This window comes from Chanos chanos, chromosome 2 (assembly GCF_902362185.1).
Source record: "Chanos chanos chromosome 2, fChaCha1.1, whole genome shotgun sequence".
In the NCBI taxonomy this organism is placed as follows: domain Eukaryota; kingdom Metazoa; phylum Chordata; class Actinopteri; order Gonorynchiformes; family Chanidae; genus Chanos; species Chanos chanos.
In genome coordinates, this window is record NC_044496.1 from 32,570,020 (window position 1) to 32,594,556 (window position 24,537).

General features: G+C 41.4%; 2 protein-coding genes and 1 pseudogene across 2 annotated transcripts; 1 reads left to right on the forward strand and 2 right to left on the reverse strand.

The window, feature by feature from the left end:
- Positions 1-881: 881 nt before the first annotated feature.
- On the reverse strand, positions 882-5,054 carry LOC115828755 (extracellular calcium-sensing receptor-like). The gene is made up of 6 exons (XM_030792842.1): positions 4,915-5,054; positions 4,104-4,395; positions 3,023-3,841; positions 2,336-2,563; positions 1,974-2,097; positions 882-1,795 (listed from the first exon to the last, which is right to left on the reverse strand). Exons 1-6 carry the CDS (start codon positions 5,022-5,024, stop codon positions 882-884), a joined length of 2,487 nt encoding a protein of 828 aa, XP_030648702.1. The 5' UTR covers positions 5,025-5,054.
- Positions 5,055-6,773: 1,719 nt separating this feature from the next.
- On the forward strand, positions 6,774-13,468 carry olfcu1 (olfactory receptor C family, u1). The gene is made up of 6 exons (XM_030793576.1): positions 6,774-6,895; positions 9,719-10,013; positions 10,475-11,293; positions 11,546-11,773; positions 12,088-12,208; positions 12,564-13,468. Exons 1-6 carry the CDS (start codon positions 6,837-6,839, stop codon positions 13,466-13,468), a joined length of 2,427 nt encoding a protein of 808 aa, XP_030649436.1. The 5' UTR covers positions 6,774-6,836.
- Positions 13,469-14,106: 638 nt separating this feature from the next.
- LOC115829450 (extracellular calcium-sensing receptor-like) lies at positions 14,107-20,096 on the reverse strand (annotated as a pseudogene).
- Between the last annotated feature and the right edge of the window lie 4,441 nt (positions 20,097-24,537).

Below are 24,537 nucleotides of genomic sequence, written 5' to 3' on the forward strand. Positions count from 1 at the left end.
TTCAAAATAAGGTGTTGTTTTCATTTGATATCTGTTTCACTTTCTGTGGCTCAATAAAGAGACACATCTGTACAGCTTCCTTGTGGTCTGAGTGTTTTATTAAATGAACAATTGTGTTAACGAATATTTCACCTGAAGGAAAAAATGAATATTACAGAAAAAAATTTATTTCCTTGTGGAGTTATAGTGTTGCTCAGGTTCTGTGAAGTTTTTTCATTCGAACACAATATAAGGGACTGAAGCAGCTCCACAGTTGAAATACTCTGGAAACATTGCAGGGGAAGAGTGCAACTTTGCTGTTGGAGAGGGACAGTATCTTACACTATGTTTCAAAAATCATGATGTTGTTTTATACAGGCTTTCTTCATTTTAACAACTCTTCATTCTGGGCACGTCAAAATGTGCAGCATTAAAATTGAAGTGTAAACACCTACTTGAACATCATCATTCATGGCAGTAATTCCCACTGGTACTACTGCCTCATAGTGTTATGATATTTTTAGCATTACCGCTGCAGCCTTCATTCTCTGGCAAGTCTGAAATATTTGTAATGGTTAATAGCCTACTTTAATAGCCTACTTTTCACTGTAGCTTATACATGACAAAAATGAGCACCTTACAACTTAACTGTTTCCTCAGAATATGGAAGCAGAATTAAGGATCAGCTACAGCAACAGGTCCAACAATTAAAAATGAATGCTTAAACACATGAACATAACTGAGTTTCAAGAAATTACTTCACATTCAGAAGAATTTCTTGTCCAAAAATGACAGCATAATTAACATAATTAACAGCATAATTTTTCCCTCAGTGTTCTTCAATCAAAGGTCCAGCAGTCTCTTTGTCAATCAATTTAACCTCGATCCTCATAGAAAAATATTTATTTCTTTTGAGGTGCCCGTCCCATGATGGCTTTTTTGGTGTTTTTCTCTGGGTGCAGAAGGATGATGTAACATTTTGGGGCAAATATCGCCAATAGGAGGCCAAAGCTTGAGGCCAGGATGGCAAAGATCTCCACGGCAACTGCATACTTCCCTGGTGAGCTGACATAGGCGGGCACGAAGGCAACCCACACGGCACAGAAGATGAACATGCTGAAGGTGATGAATTTAGTCTCGTTGAATGTGTCTGGAAGCTTCCTGGCAAAAAAGGCCAGCAGGAAACAGATGGCTGCTAACAGGCCAATGTAGCCCAGCAATGTGGCAAATCCAGCCACCGAGCCAACTGCACACTCATACACAATTTTGGAGCTGAAGTGACGCATGTTCTTATGGGGAGCTGGAGAGGCAGTGGCCAACCAGACCACACAGATAACCACTTGCAGGGCAGTAAGGGCAAGAACTGTTCCCCTTTGCTGTGATGCCCCAAACCACTTCATGGTCCCTTGCCCCTCTGGCCTTGAGGCTTTGAACACAGCTATCACCACCATGGTTTTCACCAAAATGCTGGAGACACTCAGCACAAAGCTGATGCCAAAAGCTGCATGCCTAAGCTGACACGTCCACAGCTGCGGCCGGCCAATGAACAAGAGGGCGCATAGGAAACAGAGTTTGAGTGACAGTAGCAGCAGAAAACTGAGCTCTGAGTTGTTGGCACGTACCACCGGAGTATGGCGGTGCCGGGCAAAGACAATGAGTACCCCGGCACAGAAGCAGGCACCAAGAAGTGAAGCGGTTGTCAAGGAGATGCCCAAAGGCTCCTTGTAGGAGAGGAACTCCACCTCTTTAGGAACACAACGGTCCTTGTCAGGACTTGACCAAAATTCCTCTGGACAGATGGTGCACTCAACAGAGTCTGAAACAGAGAAAGAGAGAGAGAGAGAGGGAGGGATTTAAAGGAAGGAGGAAGAAAGAGCGCCCCCCCCCCGGGCAAAATGTGAATAATAGTGATTATGCTAGTAATAAAAACTCCCCGATAAGGTTGCATGAATTTTTTGTTCATTTGCTTTTCTTTTAAGTATGACCATCTTCACCTGTCATATTGCTGATCTCTCCATCTGCGCAGGGCAAGCAATCAAAGCAGCAAATTGGCTCACCCTTCCTCGTAGCCTTTCTGGTGCCTGGAGGACAGCTATCACTGCACACGGATCTTAGAGGCTGAGAAAAGAGAGATCAACACAATTACTTATTTCCTCAGCCACAAACTACACATTCAGTTTGAATTGAACTGAAAATAATTTAAATAAACACCAATATAAACAAAAATGATTCTCCCCATAGTCTAGTCATGAACCTCGGACATGGTGTCCTAATGATTATTCCTATTGTTAGTTGTACATTCATTGACACAAAAGAAAATAAAAAGACGGCCCACAAAGTGAGAAAAGATGTTTACACCGTTGTTTTCAAAATTCCAAAATATTTTGTCCTCGTCAAGAGTCAACACCTTCCCGTTGGGTGCGGCCTCATCCACTATGCCCACAGTGTGAACCTTTATTGATCCATCTGATTGCCTTTGCCAGTTCATGACATCATAGATGGCCAGGGCGTCACCATTTTCATCAAAGGACACGTGGTCTCCAAAGGTTGTAGTGAAGTTCACCCTCTGCAGGTAATAGACTAACTGGAGAATACACAAAAATATCATAATGATGGGGTTTGAATTGATTAAGAATAACATGCCAGATTTTGTGAGGGTTATCACTATAGTTGGTCCCTTGTCCCTTTTCCCTATACTTTAAACAAACAACGAACAACAGCAAGTGGGGAGAAGTGTGATATGTCAGAAAGCAAATAGCACACATAAAAGGAAACCCCATCTTGGTGGCAAGATTACACATTTATAAGACTGTGAACTGATTTTAAAAATATATGTCAGAGGTATATTGAAAAAGCCAAAGTTACACAGGAACCCTTGTTCTAAAACAGAGAACATCTGCATGCTAATTTAATTGTTAGTTGTCAGTATGTATAAAAGAAATTTTTCTCTCATGGGAATTTATTAATACCCCCACATTATACACAATATGTGTATATGAAATATTCGCTGACTTTACTTGCGCCCAACAGAGGAAGGCCTCACATGCCAGGGTTGCAGATTGTGGAAATTGGCACAGCTGTGTCCACTGAAGGGCCCTCTGCCAGGTTTACAGCGCAGGAGGTCGTCAAGGGCATGTGCCAGAGCATATACTGCCTTGTATACATTGTAAGAAGGCCTGAGCTCTGATACATCACTGTATGCTGTGTTTGTACTCGCAAGGTTTTCATAGCCTGTACACAATTTTGCTATCTCACTCTCTCTTTCCTGTTTTCTGAACCTGCAACCAAACATCTCCTCCCAGAATATTCTGAGCATATTGTTCTCAGGTTTGTCATCAGGGAGGACATGTAGCAGATGCTCTTGTAGTCTAGCAATTTCACCTCGGCGGATGGCAATGCCTAAGGTGCCCCCAAGGTAGGGCACTAAGCGTGGGGTGAGGAAAACTGGTGAAGTGGCCCAAGCCTCACTGGCGATCCACTGCCTTCCTGTTACATTCTGTCGCACCACCTCATCTACCAGTGGGAGCAGGTAGGCCTCAGTGGAGAAAACCACAACAACACGGGTAGTGGAGGTGCCAATTACTCCTACGATACGGCTCACATCCTCCTGATTGTTGTCTCTTGGCAATACCTCAGAGTATGCCACGCAGCCACCAAAGTGCTCCACATCTTGGTGAAAGGAGTGTGCGGCGTGGATGCCATAGTCATCATTGCTGTAAATGAGGCCAACCCAGGTCCAGCCAAAACGATGCAGGATCTTGGCCATGGCCCTGGTCTGGAAGGCATCACTGGGGATTGTACGAAAGAAGGAGGGATACCTGTGTCGATTACTCAGACACGAACAAGTGGCAAAGTAACTCACCTGGTGACACAATGAGAAAAAGGAGAAGGAGAAAAAGAAAAGAATAAACAAAGAAATTTCAGATTTCATACCTGAATTCCATTTTTTTCATATACATATGGAAGAAAAGAGTGTGGAAAGAGAGGATGGGGGAATTTTTCCCCAACCTGAATTCGGTGGCACCTATATGCTCATATTAATCATGTTCCTACACAACAATGCTCAAAATATACCATTATAAGAACATAAGTCATATTTATTTAGAAAATGCCTTAACCCATACCATAGGCACACGAAAAAGTCCAAGCACACTCGAGATGGCAATAGAGTGTGTGGAGCCTGGATCCCCCACAATGCCGATCACTGGGGGTGACCCGCTACAGTGCCCATTTGAAATCAACTCTTCTGTCCCACTAACCAGTGCAGTTGCTGCCCGGAATGCTACCCCAAGCTTTACACAGTTGTCATAGAGATGGTAACCCAGGGTAATGTTGGGGAGAAGGTTGGGGTTTCTGTTAATCTCCTCGACTGCAAAAACCATGGTCTGGGCTTGCTGAAAACTTGCCATATCAAACCTGGCAACAAAGAGAAAAATTGGTAAAACACACTGCAAAAGCAATTGGGTAAAATGAACTGCATAATCCCAGTGTGTATACAAAGAACTGTAGTTTATCTGGTGTGGTTTTTGTTACACAGTTTAATCCTTCAACAGGGTTGAGAAAATTTGCCAGTGCTGTAAGTGCTGTGGGGACAAATCATTTGGAGCATTATGTGCAGTCCATTTGTCTCTCTCTTTGAAAAGAGTTTCTTCACTTCAATGTTAGGATGTGTTGATTCATTTTTTTTAAATTCAGTATCTTGTTTGGTAGGTTAAAAAGTGTCAGCCAAAACAAATAATGTTGGTTACACACACAGTTTTGTGCTCATATTTTTCCCAAAAAGAATTGATTTGCTGTATGCACAAAGAAAGAGTTCTATCTATATCGTCCATAGTCTCAGTGGAGGTCTCTCCTGCCTCCTCCCAGCTCGCACTCACTGCTCCTCTCTGACTCACTGCTCTACTCTTAGACTCACTGGTCCTCTCTCTGACTCACTGCTCACAGTAGGGCTGCTCTGGTTCTGATGTGAAAGACAGCTCAGGGAACACGCTGAGGAAATGGACCTCAAACAGACCCCCCAGAATCAAATCCCCATTCTTCTGCATTCCGTTCAGACGGAACTTTCCCCTGAGTCGACACAATGTAATGTTGTCTGGAGGCAAAGAGGTGAGGTTGGAGGAAAAAGAGCTGAATGAGGAGCTGGATGAGCCAAAAGTCTTGCAGACAATTAACAAGCAAAAAAGCTGGATGGCCCACATGCCTGTCTTATCGTATGTCTTTGTCTCTCTCTGTTATTTTTTTTCACTCTGTTTCCTGTCAGTCCTTGTCCCCTCTGGGTTTACTGACAGCATTATGAGGAGTGTAGTTTTATAGGGCAGGCGGTGCTCTGCTGATCTCTCTGGAGATGATGGATCGTGAGAATTTGGGGCCATTTTTTGTCCTTTCTCATGGGGGAGACCATGTCAAGAAAATATTCAGTGCTTCTGTAAATCATTTCTGTGGCATGTAATGTCCCTATTATTCAAAACAGGTCAGTTTAGTAAAAAAATTAAGACAAACTGCTATCATTTGAAGTTTATGGGTCTGAGTTTTGAGTTGCTGGTCAGTTCTTTTGTTTTATCTTTCAGATATGAATAATTATTCACATAGCATACATGTACCACAGTTGTTTCCTAATTTTTTTTTCCACCTGTTGCTTTTTTTCTAAGATGCTGTTGTACCCACCACTTTTCTCGAGTACATTTCAGCAGAGGATTTGAAGTTCACATGCCCACATTTAGGCCTGAACTGTGTCTGTAAACTGCTTAGAATGTCCTGTAGGTGGCAGTAGCAGGCCTGTTTTTCTTTTTTTGCCTGGTTTAGACTTGCCACTATCATTCATGTGAAAGATTAACCTGAATTTGTAGACTTTTCTTAGACTTTTATAGCTGCCCGAGTCTTCTGATATTTACCCACCTATCCACCCCCCAATACACACACACACGCACATGCACATGCGTGCGCGCGCGCACACACACACACACACACACACACACACACTCCTTCTTAATTTACTTTTAACATTCATTGCTACAAGCAGCTGCAGTACACTTTCCAGAATGTAATTTTTTTCTGCAGGCATCTTCATTTGGTGATAATATCTGTCCATCCACTTGCTCTCAACCCTCACTCACAGAGACAACAACTCATCAGAGACAAAATATATGAGACATATATCTGTTGGAATTTGTAGGCCAAATATGACATCTTCAATTCTCTTAGGTCAAAGGCGCTGACACTTTTAGTGTGCAATAAGATTTTAACTTGTAAAACCAAAGAAATTATTTTTTTTGTTCATTGTATTGATTGGATATCATTGTAAGCTCAAACTCTCAATTTTATATGCACATAGCATATAAAACACAGACTAGAAATTCAAATCATGAGTCAGGTCCATAATCAAATATGATTATATGTTAGAATGTTTTACTGAATATACCTGAAGGTTAATTTATGTACCAGACATTATTTTTCCACTCACTCCACCATAAGGACACCTCAGGCACCTCAAAGCAGTTTCAGATTGCAGTACCGCAGCCAGCCTTTGCTCACCCTCTGTTTTCCCCTGGTTGGCCTGTCTTACTGTCAGTAACCTGACCTACTTACAAAAGGGGTGTTGAGATGTTTTATAAAGCAGGACATTTCTGCTAATTTGGCAGTCGGGCGAGGCGGCTTCTTGACAGTATCAGGGGTCTGGTCTGATGTCCACAGAGATGCCAGGGGTCAAACAGGTGACAGTCACTGTCTTGCTACAGCTCTTACACCTGGCAAAGGCAGGAGCCTTGGAGAGTGTTTATTGGAGGCTGGATGATTATGACCCTCCAGTGCTGCAGTCTGAAGGGGATGTGGTGATCGGAGGGCTGTTCCCCCTGCACTACATGGCTCCAGAGTTGGACAATAAATTTGACACCAAACCACAGCATCACCAGTGCAGTGGGTGAGTCAGAATACACCAGCCTGAATCCACCTAATCATTTTACAACACCCAAAAGAAAAGGAGCTGAACAAGGACCTTTTCTCTCACTCTGACTGTTCTAAGACATAACATGCAATTTGGGGTCAAGGCCAAAGATGGTTCATGAGCACGCAACTGCTGTATTTATCAAAATCTCATGGCAAGTAGATCTAAATGGATTGAGGATTGCAAAACTGATCTGTGATTAGGATTTAACTTAATCTTGTTTTCCTGGCCAGAGTATGCAATGCTTTTTCAAAACAAGGGCGCAAGATCAAAGATTCACTGACAGCAGTCTTGCGCAAAATCTTTGCAATTTGTCAATAAAATTCAAGGTTCCACAGATTTAAAATTGTAATTAGTGTGCATGGGGGGGGGGGGGGGGGGAGGGGCAGGTGGTTGTCACATCTCTTACTAGAGCCAACTACAGTCTGTGTAACGATTTGCAAAACAAATGTGTAAACTTTTATGTGGTCAGTTGATGGAAACAACACAGAACCTGTAGATGAGTGGAAACATGTTTTTTTTTTTGTGTGTAGGCCTAGCAAATGTTGGTATGTTCAATGTCTATATACAATGAGCTTAAAAGTCTTTTTGGAAAGTGTGTGTATGTGTGTGTGTTTTGGCTTTGTCCTCCAGCACTGTGGGTTTAAAATAATGCAGTGAGAATGTGAGAGGGTGGACAAATTATGTAATGAGAGTATGAGAAGGTGGATAAAGTGCAGAGTACCTATTTTAATTTGAGGGTGTTTTCATCCATACCAGATAAGCAGCATATTTTTATAGATAGCTCTCCTTATTTTATGAATATTACAGGTACATTTGTATCCATGCCTGTAAAGTTTATGCACATGTTTATGTTTTGTTTTTTGATGAAAAAAGCTTGCCAGAGCGTTTTTTCAGGTAGAAAAAAAAATGCTGGCAACGTTTGTTTCAAAAAGCAGTTGAGAACGTCTTTTGTTGCCTTGACAACATCTACAGCTAGGCTAGTTTTGCTAACGACAGGCAGTAAACACAAACACTTACCAGAAACTCCTAGAATCCGTACAGCGTGACTCCAGACGGCCTCTTTATTATGAATGTTATGATAGTTTCACTGTCATGTCTAACAATTCATTGTGCTCGGGAACTAGGACAATTACTTTCTCCACCGCTATCCTCTCCATTTTCGTTCGTTGCTATGAGAAACGCTAAATCTCAGCACTCCGGGTGATTGGTCAGCTGTCAAAAAAGCGCTTAATGCAGGGCGTGTTTTCTGAGAAGTTGTTTTTTTATTATTGCTCAGGGCGTTTTTAAAAACACGATCTACTTCATAGGATTATTATGTAAAACAGACGCTGACAACTTCAAAGAATCGCTACGTGTGAACACTGCCTTAGTTTTGTTTTTGTCTTTGTAGGATCAGATAAGGATCAATAAAGTGTTGACGCATATGAATCTGGCTGTCATGAGGTAGAGAAATCAGAATAAAGCAAACCAAATCAAAGCATTTCAGAAATATTTGACATACAAAAATCAAATGTTCGGTACATCATTAGCACGGAAGAATAAACATACGAAGAATAAAAAATGTGTCACAGTCCAAGAACTTCTGGAGCTCACTACAAATATACACATTTGTAGAAAAGAGGGATGAAAAAGCTTTAATTTAGGATTACATTCAAATCAGCAGATAAAGTCCATTGGGAGCTATCAAAAAGTTTAGCTCAAGTAGTTAGATGGGGATGGTTGCTTTGCTGCTGCAGGGGTTGGTAGCTTTCTGTTGTATTGACTAATCATGCTTTTTCAAATGAAATTATGCTTATCAACCCATTATGCATTTACCTGTTTGTACATCAGTTTATTTGTTATTTGTATTCACTAATTGAGGTAACCTACCATATGAAATACTGTAAAATGTTACCTTTATAGATTCAAAACCACTGACAGAATTAAAAAACAAACAAACAAATAAACAAAAAACATTGAACCATTATAGATCCCTAGGGACAGTTATTCCACAATTTTTAAAACTCATTAGGTGTTTCTAACTTTAAAAAAAAAGTTAATCATGTTAAACAAATTCTCTATTTTTTGTTCAAGTCCTTTTGATATGTTTTATTGACAAGCAACTGTGTGTTTGGACTGCAAAAGATAGTCCATCACAAACTGGCAGAGTGGTTTTGAAGGACAGTGAAGTTTGCTATAAGGATAAAAGTGATGCCCATTTCAACTCAAGACTTTCAGATTTCCACTAATATTGTAATGATTTTTATAAGATGCAAAGATGTAAAATTGTAAAAAGCAACCAGCCCAGTCTCCCCCACCTGAGTGGTGCTGTTTATGCTGCAGTTCTACAATCTTCCCAGAGACATATACCTAGCTTGGAAGACAGAGTGAACTCTTGGTGAAAGCTGGCTCTGTAAGAATTTGCCATTTTACAGTGCTCTTTTTGCTGAATGGAACAAATAATTCTAAAATACCCTCAATATGAACAAACCCTTGTGTAAAATATATGCCATCACAGAATATTAAGTCAGTTGTCAGTTAATAGTGACTAATCATTTAATCAATTTTATTTAGGATAAATCATTTAGAGCTTTGGCTTCTACAGAAAACATAGATCTGTCCAAGACTGCTCCATGGGTCATTCTTATTTCTCTCCGTCACTTCCTAACTCACATCGACCTTTTATTCCAGTTTATTTCACTCACTCACTCACTCACTCACTCACTCACTCACTCACTCACTCACTCACTCACTCACTCAATCACTCACTCACCCCTGTGTCCTGTTCCTCACCATCCCTTCTGTTTCTATCCCCAGGTTTGATTTGCGTGCCTTTCGCTGGGTCCAAACCATGATATTTGCTATTGAGGAAATAAATGGGAACTCCAGCCTGTTGCCAGGGGTAACTCTGGGCTACAGGATCGTAGACAGCTGTGACCATGTCCGGACTGGCCTGAGAGGGGTGCTGTCTCTAATCAGTGGTTCCTTTGTGCAGAAACAGGGGCAGACTCAATGCATGGCCAAGATCCCTGTGCCTGCTGTCATTGGTCTGGCATCCTCCACACCGACCCGTGCAGTGGCACACTTACTGGGACCATTTAAAATCCCACTGGTGAGGCCTATGTGTGTGAATATGTAATATATTAGATAATTTACTGTAGGTTAGTTTAGCAATCCAGTATCATGCTTAATCAATGCTACAGAGTATGCAAGGGGAGACAATCACTTTTTTTTTAACAAGAGTTTGAGCATTTGCCCATTAAATCCAATGAATTTCATTTAAATGTTCAAGCAAACAAATTAGTATTCATTTCAAACACTGAATTTTCAAATGCAGAAAGAAACTTGGGATAGATTAAGGGATGATATTTAGTGCATTGTCTGAGCAGAGTAGCCATTGATTTCGAGCAAATACTATGTCAGTGAGAATACGTAAGACCCCACTGACCACTGACTGATCTGTGTCCTGAGAGATTAAAAACAGTATAAAAACTGTTTAATCATTAAAGTATTAAAGCCCATCTAAATGTCTCAAAACCCAAAAATAGATTCTTCCCTCTTCCCCTCTCTTAGATCAGCTACTTTGCCACTTGCACTTGCCTCACAGATAAGAAAGTGTATCCCTCATTCCTGCGCACTGTGCCCAGTGACATGTTCCAGGTGCAGGCGTTGGTCCGGCTGGTCACTTATTTTGGGTGGCACTGGGTGGGTATGGTGGGCACTGAGGATGACTACAGCCACTATGGTATCCAGGCCTTCACTGATCAGCTGCAGGCCCAGGGTAGCTGTTTGGCCTTCCACAAAACCCTGCCCAGAGCAGCTACTCCAGAGCAGATCCACTCCATTGTTGATGTATTAGAAGTCTCAACAGCTCATGTAGTGGTTGTGTTTGCCACTGAAGGCCAGTTATTGGGTCTGCTAACTGAGGTTGCCCGCCGGAACCTGACCAGTATGCAGTGGGTGGCCAGTGAGGCCTGGGTGACTGCCAGGGTTCTCACCCGTCCTGAGTTCCAGCCCATCCTGGCTGGCACGCTGGGATTCTCCTTCCGAGGCACCACAATCCCTGGACTGTATGAATTCTTGCTGAAGGTACGGCCTTCACCAGGACCCGAATCCGTTTTCACCAACATGTTCTGGGAAGAGCAGTTTGGCTGTAACCTAGCTTTCCATGGTAATGGTAATGATGGTAGGCCAGTCTGTACTGGCTCTGAGGACCTGCAGACCAGACAGAGCAGCTACACAGAAGTGTTGCAGGTGAGGATCTCCTATAATGTGTATAAGGCAGTGTATACCATTGCTCATGCACTACACAGACTACTGCAGTGTGGACCCACGCACAAGAATTCGGCTCTCAGATCCTGTAAAACCAACTCAACTTTCACATCTACAGAGGTAACAGGCAGTCCATTTCAACTCTTTGGGAGTGTTAATTATTTGTGTGTGTGTGTGTGTGTGTGCGTGTGCACCATGCTGCATGTGATTACACTGTGTGATTGTTGGTGTAATGATCTGCATTCATATATTACAAATGTTCACTCCACAGAAGTATCTCATTATCTTTAAATAGCAATATTTAAATAGACTGTGTGGTTTATTATGTAGGCTATATTTTATCTTTCTTTGTCCTTCAACTATCCCTACTAGCTTTTACACTACCTGAAAGAGATCAATTTTACAAATCAATTTGGTGAGAAGGTAAATTTTGACACCAGTGGTGAACCTGTACCCCTTTATGATATCATCAACTGGCAGAAAGATGGCTGGGGTAGCATAAGGTTCCAGAAAGTGGGGAGCTACGATGGCTCTGCCCCCTATGAGCACCAACTGAAGATAAACAAGGCATTAATAGAGTGGGCAGGAGGGCATTCTCAGGTATGTCCATCCCACCATGCTAAACTTTTGACAATCATTGCATTTACTTAAAGACTGGAAACTTGTTTATATTTACAATGCTATTGTTCTGTCACATTTTGTCCCAGTTAAACACCATCTCAATAGTATAAACTATTGCTCTCAGACACATTTTGAAATATGTGTTCATTATATTTAGTTCAATACATGTCTGATGTGCTTATTATTAGATTGTTTTGGCAATAGGACACCAAAAATAGCGCAAAATTTTTAAATGGTAAAGGACAAGAAGTCTTTAATCCTCAAATTATGGCTGTGATCTCTCTATGATGGAGGTTGTGTCACTCTGCACTGCCCCCTGTCCTCTCGGTACCCGGCAGGCCACTCGCCCAGGCAAACCCATCTGCTGCTTTGACTGCCTTCCTTGTGCTGATGGAGAAATAAGCAACCTCACGGGTGAGAGTTCTGGCAACATATATTCCTCACTCAAAGACACAGCAAATGAACACAGCTTGACTGAAGTGACTGGAACGCAAGACATAGAGGGTGTGATCTTAGAGAGGTATGATGACTATATGTTACATGGTGTTTTATGGAGGTACAGTCAGTAGGTAATGGTGAACGATTTCAGATTTGTCATTCCATGAAGAATGTAAATTTAAATAAATGTAATACCATCAGTATATATCATTAGACACAAATTAAACTCATTAACACTAGAGGCATTGTATTGTTCCTAATGTGTTATGAAACAAGCACGTACCTTTTAAAGTACAACTTTAAAAACAGCTATGTTCATATCTTCCACCAGGTGCCACAGAGTGTACCAAGTGTCCTCTATATTACTGGTCAGACAGAGACAGGATTGCCTGTATGGCAGGTTTCGAGGAGTATCTCTCCTTCCAGGAGGTCATGGGCATCACCCTGGTTACCCTGTCTCTCCTGGGTGTTGCTGGAGCAACTGTTGTTACCATAATTTTTTTCATCTTCCGAGCCACGCCAGTTGTCAAGGCCAACAATTCAGAAGTGAGCTTTTTGCTGCTGTTGTCACTCAAGCTCTGTTTCCTTTGCTCACTGGTATTCATAGGTAAGCCATCCCCGTGGTCCTGCCGCACTCGCCAGGCTGCATTTGGGATCAGCTTTGTCTTCTGCATATCATGCATCTTGGTCAAGAGCATTGTAGTTCTCCTGGCCTTCCGCTCCACCATGCCCAGGTTCAACATAGTGAAACTGTTTGGACCACCTCAGCAACGGGCCTTCATCTTCTGCTGCACTGCAGGCCAAGTCATCCTGTGTGCTTTTTGGCTGGCTTGGGCTCCACCTTTACCCTTCAAGAATGCCTCCTACCAGGGTGGAAGAATTGTGCTGGAATGTAAGGATGCTTGGCCTTTGGGTTTTTATGTGGTGCTGGGCTACACTGGTCTTCTCTCCTGCGCCTGTTTTGTCTTAGCCTTCCTTGGGCGGAAGCTTCCAGATGCCTTCAATGAGGCCAAGTTCATCACCTTCAGCATGCTCATCTTCTTCGCTGTTTGGATCTCTTTCATACCTGCATATATCAGCACCCCAGGGAAATACAGGGTTGCCATAGAGATCTTCGCTATCTTAGCATCTGCTTTTGGATTGCTGTTTTGTATCTTTATGCCTAAGTGTTACATCATCTTGCTGAGTCCAGAGAAGAACACCAAGAAAGGAATGACACAGCGATCCTCACATTAAATGACATGAGATGCTGAACTCTTTTTAATAACTTTTCAGCTCATCATTCCAGTTGTAATGATTAAGTTACAGATTTACAGCACAAATAGCTGATAATATTCTTTTTTAATTACCAAAAAATTAGCAAAATCTTTGACAAAATAAAAAAGAACAATGATGAATTAGTGAGCAGCTGAGAATACTCACACCCTATGTTTGATATAAATAAACAAGTCCCTGTTACATCACAGACATAGTCATGATGGATTACCTGAATGTTATTTCCCCTGTAAAACTTGTAAATGGACAATACATAAACAGTATGGATAAAATAAATTAATAAAACAAATACATTTACATAAATGATCACACTCACAAAAGTCTAATATGCTTTGTAAACTTTAGTCTGGACAAGATAAATGAGTATGTGTACATCAAGAAGAATACAACATGAGTGGAAAACGAACACATATGACCAATCAGGACAATTGCTCAAAACATTTTATTCACATTTCACATACACATACATCTGCGGTAAAGAACTGGATCTCTGCTTGTACAACATTTTTTTTCTGTTAGTTTATCGTGAATCAAGTGTCAATGGTAGTTAACCATAAATATAGACAAAATTATATTACTGCTGGCTTCTTATGACTGTTTTAGAGAGCCTTTGAGGGCACCTTACCCATAAGGTGCTTTTTGGTATTTTGTTCTGGTCTACACACAATAATGAAAAACTTGGGGATAAAAATACAAAAAATCAAACCAAAACTGGAGGCTAAAATGGCAAATATTTCCACAGCTACAGTAAACTTTCCAGGAGAACTGACATAAGCTGGGATAAAGGTGATCCACACTGCACAGAATATGAGCATACTGAATGTGATGAATTTCGCTTCGTTGAAATTATCGGGCAGCTTGCGGGCCAGAAAAGCCAACACAAAACACAGGACAGCCAGGAATCCTATGTAACTTAATACAGCCCAGAAAGCCCCAGCAGATCCAAGGTTACATTCAAGAATGATCTTCTCTTTAAATTGTGACACATTTTTAATAGGGAAAGGGGGTGACAGCACCAACCAGAGTGTGCATATTAATGCCTGCACACTTGTAAAGAAGATCACTGTTATCCTCTGCTGCAGGGGCCCAAACCATTTCATGACATTATTGCCTGGAAGTGTAGCCCTGAAGGCCATTAACACCACTATTGTTTTCCCCAGAACACAGGAGATGCAGAGGACGAGGGTGATGCTAAAAGCTGTGTGGCGTAGCATGCAGGACCACTCAGAGGGTCGACCAATGAACGTCAGTGAACAAAGAAAACACAGTGTTAGAGAGAAGAGCAGGAGGAAGCTCAGCTCTGAGTTGTTGGCTTTGATGACTGGTGTGGTCCTGTGTCTATAAAACACAACAGCCACAATTACTACCATGCATGCCCCACTGACAGAGCAAACAGTGAGGACAATGCCCAACACCTCGTCCCAAGACAGGAACTCCAAGAGTTTAGGCTTGCATAGGTCTCTTTGAGCATTAGGCCAGGACTCAGGGGTGCATGAGACACAACCCAGGGCATCTGAGGAACAATGACACCATTGAAAAACACTGGTTAGGACAGCACCATGAACAAAAATGTTTTTAAAACAGCATTTGCGTCAGAACTGCATGCAACTATTTGGTGTGGTGGAATCAGACTTGCAGATACAACTACCATTTTGCAGACATGTGTGTTGACCAAAACCATACATATCAAAAGTACAGATGAGAGAATGGGGGCGGCTTTTCTGTAGTCAGTCTGTCTCAATTCTTTTCTTTTGAGCACAGAAAAATGCTGCTCTTCACTTGTTTTTGTCTTGGGTATGCTAGGTTCTGAGGCTAAAGGGCACATTTCTTTACTTTACTTCAGAATGACTCAAAGAGCACACTTGTCATGTACGGATGTGCTTTTGTGCGCTCTGGACCATTCAGTACCATGCAGTGTTACACAACGACAAACACTCATATTATGTTGAATGTTTACATTTGAACAGTAAATAGACTACAAACTACAGAGTACAAGAATGACGTATTTTCAGATACAACTTGAAGGCAGCTGCTATTCTATGTATGTGACAAGACAATGTATAGCTACAAGTAAGCCAACCATAAGGCACTCAGGCCAGTATTCAGAAACGCTTCATATTTTAAAGTGGTGACCATTCTGAAAAGTTAGGCTTATTGTTAGTGTCATAAATGCAACTCCTATGTTCTGAGGACTTTATACACTCACCATCTACTTAGCTAGAGACTCCTTCCTTGGGCCAACACTCACTCCTATGTAGTGTACCTATAAGGTAGATTTTATGAGGTATATGTACCTTATAGGCACACTATATAGGTGTACAATCACAGACTTTAGCCCGTACACACTTTATTCTCTTACCATGCACAGCTTGTCAGCCATCCTCTACCCCATTCATCAATGGTCAGTTTCTGACCACAGGACCACCGTTAAACAGATGTTATTGAGGCAAAAGAGTATTGTCAACACAGCAGTGACACTGACATGGTAGTGACATGGTAGTGGATGCCACTGTAGTATGAGTATCAGGCACAACAGCATTACTGGGGTTTTTACACACATCAGTATCAGTGAGGGTTAAGAACAAATTGCCACCCAAAAACATCCAGTCAATGCTGGTCCTGTGATGAAGGATTAGAGGATGGCTAATGAAAACTGTGCATGGCAACAGATGGGCCATAGTCTAACTGTACAACAACTAGGTCTGGTCTAATACTGAACTTAGCTGCAGCACTTATGCCTCAGACAGCTCCATAGTGGCTACGTGCTTGTTTGGTATTCTGCCCCTCTTGGAAGTCACTTTGGATATAAGGTTCTGCTAACTGAATAAATGTAAATGTAAGCATAAGTTCAACCTAGTTGTTTCTGATAAAGCGGCAAGTGAGTGTACATCAGAATGAATAATAGAATATTTACCTGTCTCATTACTGATCTCTCCTTCAGCACATGGTATACAGTCATAGCAGCACACAGGCCTTCCTTTCTGTACAGCTTTCCTAGTGCCTGGAGGACAGCTCTCACTGCACACTGACACAGGCACCTGTGAAAGGACCAATAGATAGCTTCAAACCAGCATCCCTATATTTTGTTACAAGGAAAGATTTTCAAAAGAAAACATAATACCTCAGTCTGGCCTCCCACCCAGGAGATGGTCTTGCTTATGCTGAATTCCTGACCCCTGGGTTGGGATGCGTCATAATGACCCACTGACACAAACTCCATGACTCCGTTCTTCTTCTGCCAGTTCACAAGCTCATACTTGGCAACAGGGTCCCCATAGGCATCAAATGACACTTTATAACCATTTCTTTTGAAATGCACCTTTTTAAGTTGCTCAAGAACCTAAAACACAATCCCAGTGGGTTAACAATGGAAACGCAACAATGCTTATCCATTACCCATTATCCATCTCATTAATTATATTCTGTTTGTCCTTATATACCAACACACCAAGCACAATGTGTCTGTGTGTGTGTCTATATATATATACATATATATATGTATGTATTTATATACGGAGCTTAAACAAAATAATGGAAACACCTTGTTAAATAACAGTTTTATTATTTAATATCGAGTTGGTCCTCCTTTGGCAGCAATAACTGCTTGAATACACCAAGGAATAGATTCATTCAACTTTTGGACAGTGGCTAAGGGAATTTTAATCCATTCTTGGGGCAAAACCTATTCCAGCTCTTTCAGAGATGATGGTGAAGGAAAGTGGCTCCTTACTTGCTTCTCCAAATTATACTAGAGATTTTCAATTATGTTAAGATCTGGTGATTGTCGGGGCCAATTCAAGTGTTCGGCTTCACTGTTGTGCTCTTCATGCCAGTCTTTAATGATTTCAGCAGTGTGAGTTGGCACATTATCATCTTGAAAGATGTCACCACCGTTTGGAAAGAGTGTTTGGACCATTGGGTAAATTTGGTCACTCAAAACTGACAAATAAAGGTAACCCTTCCATGCAGTACTAACACAGGACCAAGAGAATTCCACAATATTGCGGCCTAAACCATCACAGAACCACCTCCATGCTTAATGGCTAGGGTCAGGCAATCGAAATCAAGGGTTTCTTTGGGCTTCCTCCATATATAAATTCCTCCTGAACAAGGAAAAAGCATGAAGGATGATTCGTCAGAGATGATGTCTTTGCACCATTTTCGGCATTTTCGAACATTGATGGGGGAAAGAAAAGGTTTGGCAATGGCAGCCCTTCCATGGTATCCAGCTGCATTGAGCTCTCAACGAATTGTTTTGGTTGATACTGGTTTAGCAAGATGTTGGTTGTTGGTTTAGCTCAGCAGTCACTTTTAGTGGCTATGGTTCAGTGATTATTTTGACATACAATATGTTTTAGTGCTCTGCCAGTCACATCCAGAGTTACACTTCCCAGAACTAGTTTTCTCTAGTTATTGGTATGCCATCATGACTTTAGAAACAGTTCCTCTTGATACGTTAAACAACTCAGCAGTTTTTGTTACTGAAGCGCCAGCCATTTGCGCTCCAACAATTTGCCCTCTTTGGAAGTCTGAAAGGTCACACATTTTGACTTATACTAATACGCAGACCTCTACAGAGAGAAAAATCTTGGGTAATACATAAAGTACAGGATGTCTGCAGTGCATATACATAAGATTTACCTATCACTGGGAATTATATTAACATCTAAACATCAGCAAATTTATAGGTCTTGAAATACCATGTGTTTCCATTATTTTGTCCAACCCCTGTATATGTATGTATGTGTGTATGTGCGTGTGTGTGTAAAAAAATATATGTATGTACTGTATACTGTATATTGCTTGGTATATTGGTATTTAAGGATAAACAGAATATAATTAATTAATAGCACTGTTTTCACACACTTTAAGGACCCTATACCTGATATGGCTCAACTGTGATCTTCTTGCACTTCGCATCGGCACACGCAAGGCCATGTATGGCGTGGGCTATGGCATAAGTGGCCTTGTACACCATGTTTGAGATGCGCAACTGGGAAGTGTCCGTGTATGGATTCTGTAAACTACGCACGTCTTCACTCCCATCACATAAAGGAATGCTCTGAGACGAATCAACCCGATCTCTCACAATACGGCAACCAAAAGCACTCTCCCAAAATTCAGTCAACACGGCTGATTCTGTTACGCGTTCAGGGGAGAGGTCTAGAAGGAAATCGCGAAAACCCGGGATAACAGACTGCTGGATCCCGAATCCAACAGCGCCCTCGCAAAAATCGTAGCGCAGCATGCCTGGCTCCGTGACCCACGCTTCACTGCCAATCCATTGTAGCTGAGGAGGCGTTTTGGCGACCCCAGTTCCTCCAAAATCATTCTCATGTCACCTGGAGCAAGAAATGCCAAGACGACACGGGCCGTGGATCTGCGAATAACACTCGCCACTCTTTCTAGTTTACTGCGAGATTGTGTCCTGTAGAAGGCCTCTGAGTACTCTATGCAGATCCCCTCTTCTTGCGCAGCCCTCACAAAAGATGCCATTGCATTGTTTCCATAGTCTGAATCGCTGCGAACAACTCCTATCCACGTCCATCCAAAGTATTTGACAAGGCGGGCCAGCGCGGCTGCCTGATAATGATCACTCGGTATGGTCCTGAAAAAACCTGGGTAATGCTGTTTGTTGCTCAGGCACGCACACGTTGCGAAATGACTCACCTGTAAACAGACCAGCAGAAATAGTGATAACAGTACAATGCAAAAGTCAGTATGAGAAGAAGACCTGATAACTTTAACCTACAAAGCTGTCCGAGAGTATCTACGAGCAAATTCCTCGCCAGAGGGAAAAGTTACATTCTCCATGGTAGTCTAACGTCTTTGCAGCTGTTGTTAACATACACTCTTGCAACATAATTGTCTTTTTCCTTATATATATATATATATATATATATATATATATATATATATATATATATATATACATACAGAGAGAGAGAGAGAGAGAGAGAGAGAGAGAGAGAGAGAGAGAGAGCGAGCTTTGTCTTTTGTGCACCTGTGGGATACCGAAAGGGCCGGAGTTACACGAGACATGCTCATCGACGGCGTAGAGCCGGACTCTCCCACAATGGCGACGACAGCGTCGACTGTGCGCATGAATCTGTGCCATTGAAAACAGGGTCCTGTCCGTTTGCAAAACTGAACGCGACTTTAACGGCCATGGCTACTGAGGCACACGAATCGTGTATCGGTAGCCTAACCTGATGCTGGTAAGAGGTTAGAAACTGTTGTTGATCTCATGGATAGCATATTCCATGGCACGAGCGAAGCGCAGTCCCTTGCGCCATGCTGTTAGAGGAAAAACACAATTAGACTGCATATAGAAGCTACATTTAAAGATGACACTTCGCCTAAGCAGTTGCTCCTTGGTCATTTTCCGGTTTAACGCAAATGTTTCTCGTAAATCCTGTATTCTTTTCCGACTTAATCTCATTTGGCCATATCATTCATGTCATAATTTGGCCACGAACGTTTCCCAGCTCTGCTATCCACTCAAAATGCTCTAACCAAACTGTCGGCTTTGAAGTCAGCCTCTGTGTGTCTACACTGACCTCCCTGTGCACTGCAAGGGGTCTGGCATGATGGCGTAGTAACTATGGCCCATTGTCCGCATGTAATTTATGGATTGAGAAATGCCTCCAATTACATAATCTCCATCCATGGACAGCACAGGGGGTTGAGGATTACCCTGTAATCTGCATTTGACTGGGCTCTCCCCGGACACTGTCAGGTCTCGCCTGAAGACAAAGAGAACCGACAGTGACATTAAAAAGATAATCCTCCTCATTGCTGCCGCTGGCAGAGAACGCATGTATGGCTGAGAGTAGAATGCTCTCATTTTTAAACTCATGAAGACAACTATGTGTACAAAGTTGCGGTGGTCTGTGGGAGGGAACTGAGCAAATTTTAATTCAAGTGGGTGTGGCTAATCATTACGATGCATTCAAGTAAGTCAGTTTTTCTGTGTCTCTTGCAGGCACACACACACACACACACACAAACACAGAGAGAGAGAGAGAGAAAGAGAGAGACAGAGAGATAACTGGGGAAAAAGGGTGAAGTATGAAAGTAATGGAAATCTTTAAATAGATTTTTGCGGGTCCTGAAAGTATTTTAAAAAGCCCACTGCAATATTAGTTATCTGGGCACCGTTTGTACCGCTCTACATTTATCTTTGTGTTTGAACTACCTGGTCTCTTGTGCATATCTCCTTCTCTATAATCCAGACGAGGTCTGGAGAACATGGGGATGCAAGTAGGAGAGGGCATGTCTAAATATATGGAATATATTTGAGGGTATATGGAGAATATAGGCTATGGAAATAATGCTAAACAATAAGAAAACAATAGAACTAGAGTAATGGCATAAAATCCAATGAAATAGAACATAGCACCGAGGAAAAGTCTGTAGACCTAAAGAATGTAATACAGTGTACAAGTGTGATGAAGGAGTGGTAATTTCACCACTGGGACTACTGAGTTGTATTGTTTAATTATCTCTAGTTCTTTAACGTAACTCTAATTTCAGCCAATGAGAGACCAATACGCATGCACTTTAAACTCCACGTAATTGCTCTAAATAGGCTGGTATTCACTGGCAAGTGTGTGCGCACGAATGAAAGAAGGGCTAATAATAGGGGTCGAGAATTGTTCCACGCCATCCTTGTCATCCCTAGTGGAAATTCCAGTTGAAAACCAGTAGAAAATCCCAGTAGAAAACCAACTGAAAACCAGTAGAAAACCAATAGCAATTTCAACTAGTTCCTATTGGTTTTTATAGGGAATTGAATACACATTTCAACTGGTTTCATAACTGGTTTCTACTGGAATGCCAGTAGAAAAAACCAATAGAAATTTCTACTGGAATGTATTGGTCAACTGGGTTATTGAGTTCATGTGAACTCACGTGGTGTGTGAAATGTTACAGCTGGTATTTAAATGGATTAAACTAAGTTCAATTGGTGGAACCTGGAATTATAGTGAATACATTACTGCATGTAATTTATGTTTTACCAGTTTACTTCCACCACGTCCACACAGGCTGAGAACACACACACACCTTTGTATACTGCAATCTATATATACACCTTGATAATAACAATTTAACAGAGAATACTGAAATACAGGCAACAAGTAAATGTATAAGGAATGCCTTTATTGTCATCGTAAATGTACAACGAGAGTCAGTGCCAAGCAACATAGAAGGAATTACTACAAAATGTAAACATAAAGAAAATATAGAAACATAAAAATACGAATATAAAATCATTTTTAAGTGGCAGTGCAGTGCCAGGAAATGTTTTGTTTGATTGATTAGGCAGTACGTTGGAGGATGGAAATTTCTAAACATTTAAACGGCAGTGTCAAATTCTAGGCTACTTAATAGGCCTAAACATGGTTATAACCAGGCATATAACATTCGCTGGTAAAGGTACAATACAGAATCTCACTTTTAAAATCATACTTTGTCGTTCTTAATGGCGGTGACCTCCCATCTAGCGCTGCCTTTGTCGTTCTTAATAGCGGTGACCTCCCTGATGGCCGACGCTGTTTCTGTCCTTATTTCGGGGAGGGCGCCCTCTTGTTCTCCGCTGTCGTAGCGAGTTCTCGATCGGCTGCATTATATAAAATCCGTAACTATGTACTCACTAAACACATTAACAGCAGCAGGCATACTCAATATAAAGCCGTATCTACAAACAGCTGTTATCTGGCCAGCCTAATGTTATGGTTAACTAAAAACGAACAGTCGCAAGCGTGTGCTACATTGAAATTGTATGTGGTGTGCGTTCATATCCTACCATTAAGTTTTCTTATATATTTGTCTTGACATTTGTGTTTGTAACGTCGATATTACTGTTTGTTTGTACTAGTTAAATTAAAGTGCTTCACTCTGACGCTATTGGCAGCTAGCACTTTACCTTTGTAAAAGGGCTAAACTCGCAGTACGCTAGCTTACTAGTTACTTGTGCGTAAGGGATAATGTATAGTCCGCCGGTCATTATCTAAAAATAAATCCCTTCAGGAGGAAACAAGACCTGTTCGTCCTGTTGGGATTTATTTTTTGATAATGGCCGCTTATTATTATGTCGCTTATTATACGGTTACTTGCCAAAATGATAAAAGAAACTTTACACATTATTTCATATTAATGATTTTATTGCCGTTGCATGGCTTCCGTTGAGAAAAATAGTCCTTCTAGCAAAGAGAACTCAGTAGTTGCAGGTGTTGTGTTGCAATGTGTTTGGCTACCCGCAGACTTCGTCAGTTTGTTGCAGATTAATAGGTTTATTATTCTGTTTATTGATATTAAGTCGAATATTTCCATTAATGGTGCAGTTTTAGAGAATCAATGGCACATCTCGAGGGAAGTCGAAGTTGATGCTCCCATTCCTTTCTTGTCTTTGATTGTCTGTGGAAACATTTTTCGGGTCTTGTCGGACATACACATATCAGTTACGATAAGTGAACGGAGTACTTGCGGAATGGTATGAAAGATGTAAATCAGAGGCACAAAACCCGTTGCCAGTGGCGGCGATCATTAATTTTTTTCAGCTCATTCAATTCAGTGGAACTTTCTGCAGCATTTTAAACAACCGTATTATAAACAACAAACAAAATCGTTTATCATGCTCTACCGGTCTAATACGCTAAATCGCGGCTTATTATACGGTCCCTCAGACTCCTGCAGAAAGTTCCATTGAATTTAATGGGCCATCCCAACGTTCGGAGGTCCGATATTTCTTGATAATAATGGTGTGCAGTTCGCGAAGGAGTCGTTCTTTTTGAGCGACTTATTTTAGTGCGTCGTTCGTTCACCATAACAACCGACTCCCTTTATTATTATTATTATTATTATTTTAGTTGTTCTTTTATGTCCCTTATAGTTCCGCTACCTCTAGTCAACTGCATGTAATCGGTTAGAAATCTTCGTTATCACAACGCAGTGCGTACAGCAGCGGCCAGTCAACAAAGAGCAAGTGTAGACTAATAGCCCACCCCCCCAAAAAATCGTTGCAGTCTGCCACATATGAAAACAGACTAATTACCTTACTGAATTGACAAGTGATTACACTGTCCTGTTTTGTTTGTTGTGGGCATGTAATGACCTTTGAGATAAATAGTGATATTGGGCTCTAAATAAACAATTTGAAAAAAGTGTTTACCCCAGTGAAATAATTATTTTTAGTCTTTGTATTACAAACAAAAGGTCTGAATTTAGTTAATCGCCTTCTGCAGCTCCTTTGCTGAGTTTAGAAAGCATGACTTCGAACTCGGACAGCTCGAGTTAGAAAGAATAAGTTTGAACTGGAACAGCTCGAGTTCAAAAACCTGACTTCGAAATCTTGAGTTCAAACCCAGACAGCCTGAGTTTGAGAGCGATGATTCATGCAATAGAGGAGTCTACCCAAAGACTTAACTCATGTTCTGGGTCGTTCTGTCGATTCAGTGGATACACCATTTCAGTATCCCTAGCTAGCAGATACAGTCTTTGACAGTTCGGAAACAAGAGGCTGAGTGATACACAGGCTCGCTTTTGTGAGACAAAATAAAAACTTGTGTAGCTTATAAATGCGAAGTATTGGTTTATTGTTAGAGTAATTTATAAAAGACTCTCAGATTCTCCAAAGTCAAGGCAGGTTAGTTTATTCTCGCAGCGAGGAGACAAGTCACACAACGATACAATCCAGCATCACAGTAGTGAGTTGTCTGTCTTCTTCTAGTTTGCATGCAGTATTTATAGAATAACATAAGCGGTTATAAGATTCTTAGGCGGAGCATGTTAAATGCGTACAACACGGTTATCTTCTTGTGACAGCAGTTTCACTGTTTGCTTTTAACATCTTGTGGTTAGTTGACCTCTCATAGTCCCAGGTCATGTTCTTCTTTCTGCTTAAATGCCCTTAAGTTGAACATTGTTATAATATTTAACATTTGACACCTCTGCACATGGCGTCTTGCATGTATTGCGCATGATATCTTATATTTGCACACGATATGTTTAATTCGGTTGGTTATACT

Bases quoted from the DNA above. Each gene is read 5' to 3' on its own strand.
- olfcu1 (XM_030793576.1), top strand. From the start codon at position 6,837: ATGGCTCCAGAGTTGGACAATAAATTTGACACCAAACCACAGCATCAC. The intron at 11,294-11,545 runs GTAACAGGCAGT...TATCCCTACTAG, and splicing joins CAACTTTCACATCTACAGAG to CTTTTACACTACCTGAAAGA. The intron at 12,209-12,563 runs GTGAGAGTTCTG...ATCTTCCACCAG, and splicing joins AGAAATAAGCAACCTCACGG to GTGCCACAGAGTGTACCAAG.
- LOC115828755 (XM_030792842.1), bottom strand. From the start codon at position 5,024: ATGCAGAAGAATGGGGATTTGATTCTGGGGGGTCTGTTTGAGGTCCAT. The intron at 4,396-4,914 runs GTGAGTCAGAGA...CTTTGTTGCCAG, and splicing joins GAGCAGCCCTACTGTGAGCA to GTTTGATATGGCAAGTTTTC. The intron at 2,098-2,335 runs GTAAACATCTTT...CTCTTTTCTCAG, and splicing joins GGAATTTTGAAAACAACGGT to CCTCTAAGATCCGTGTGCAG.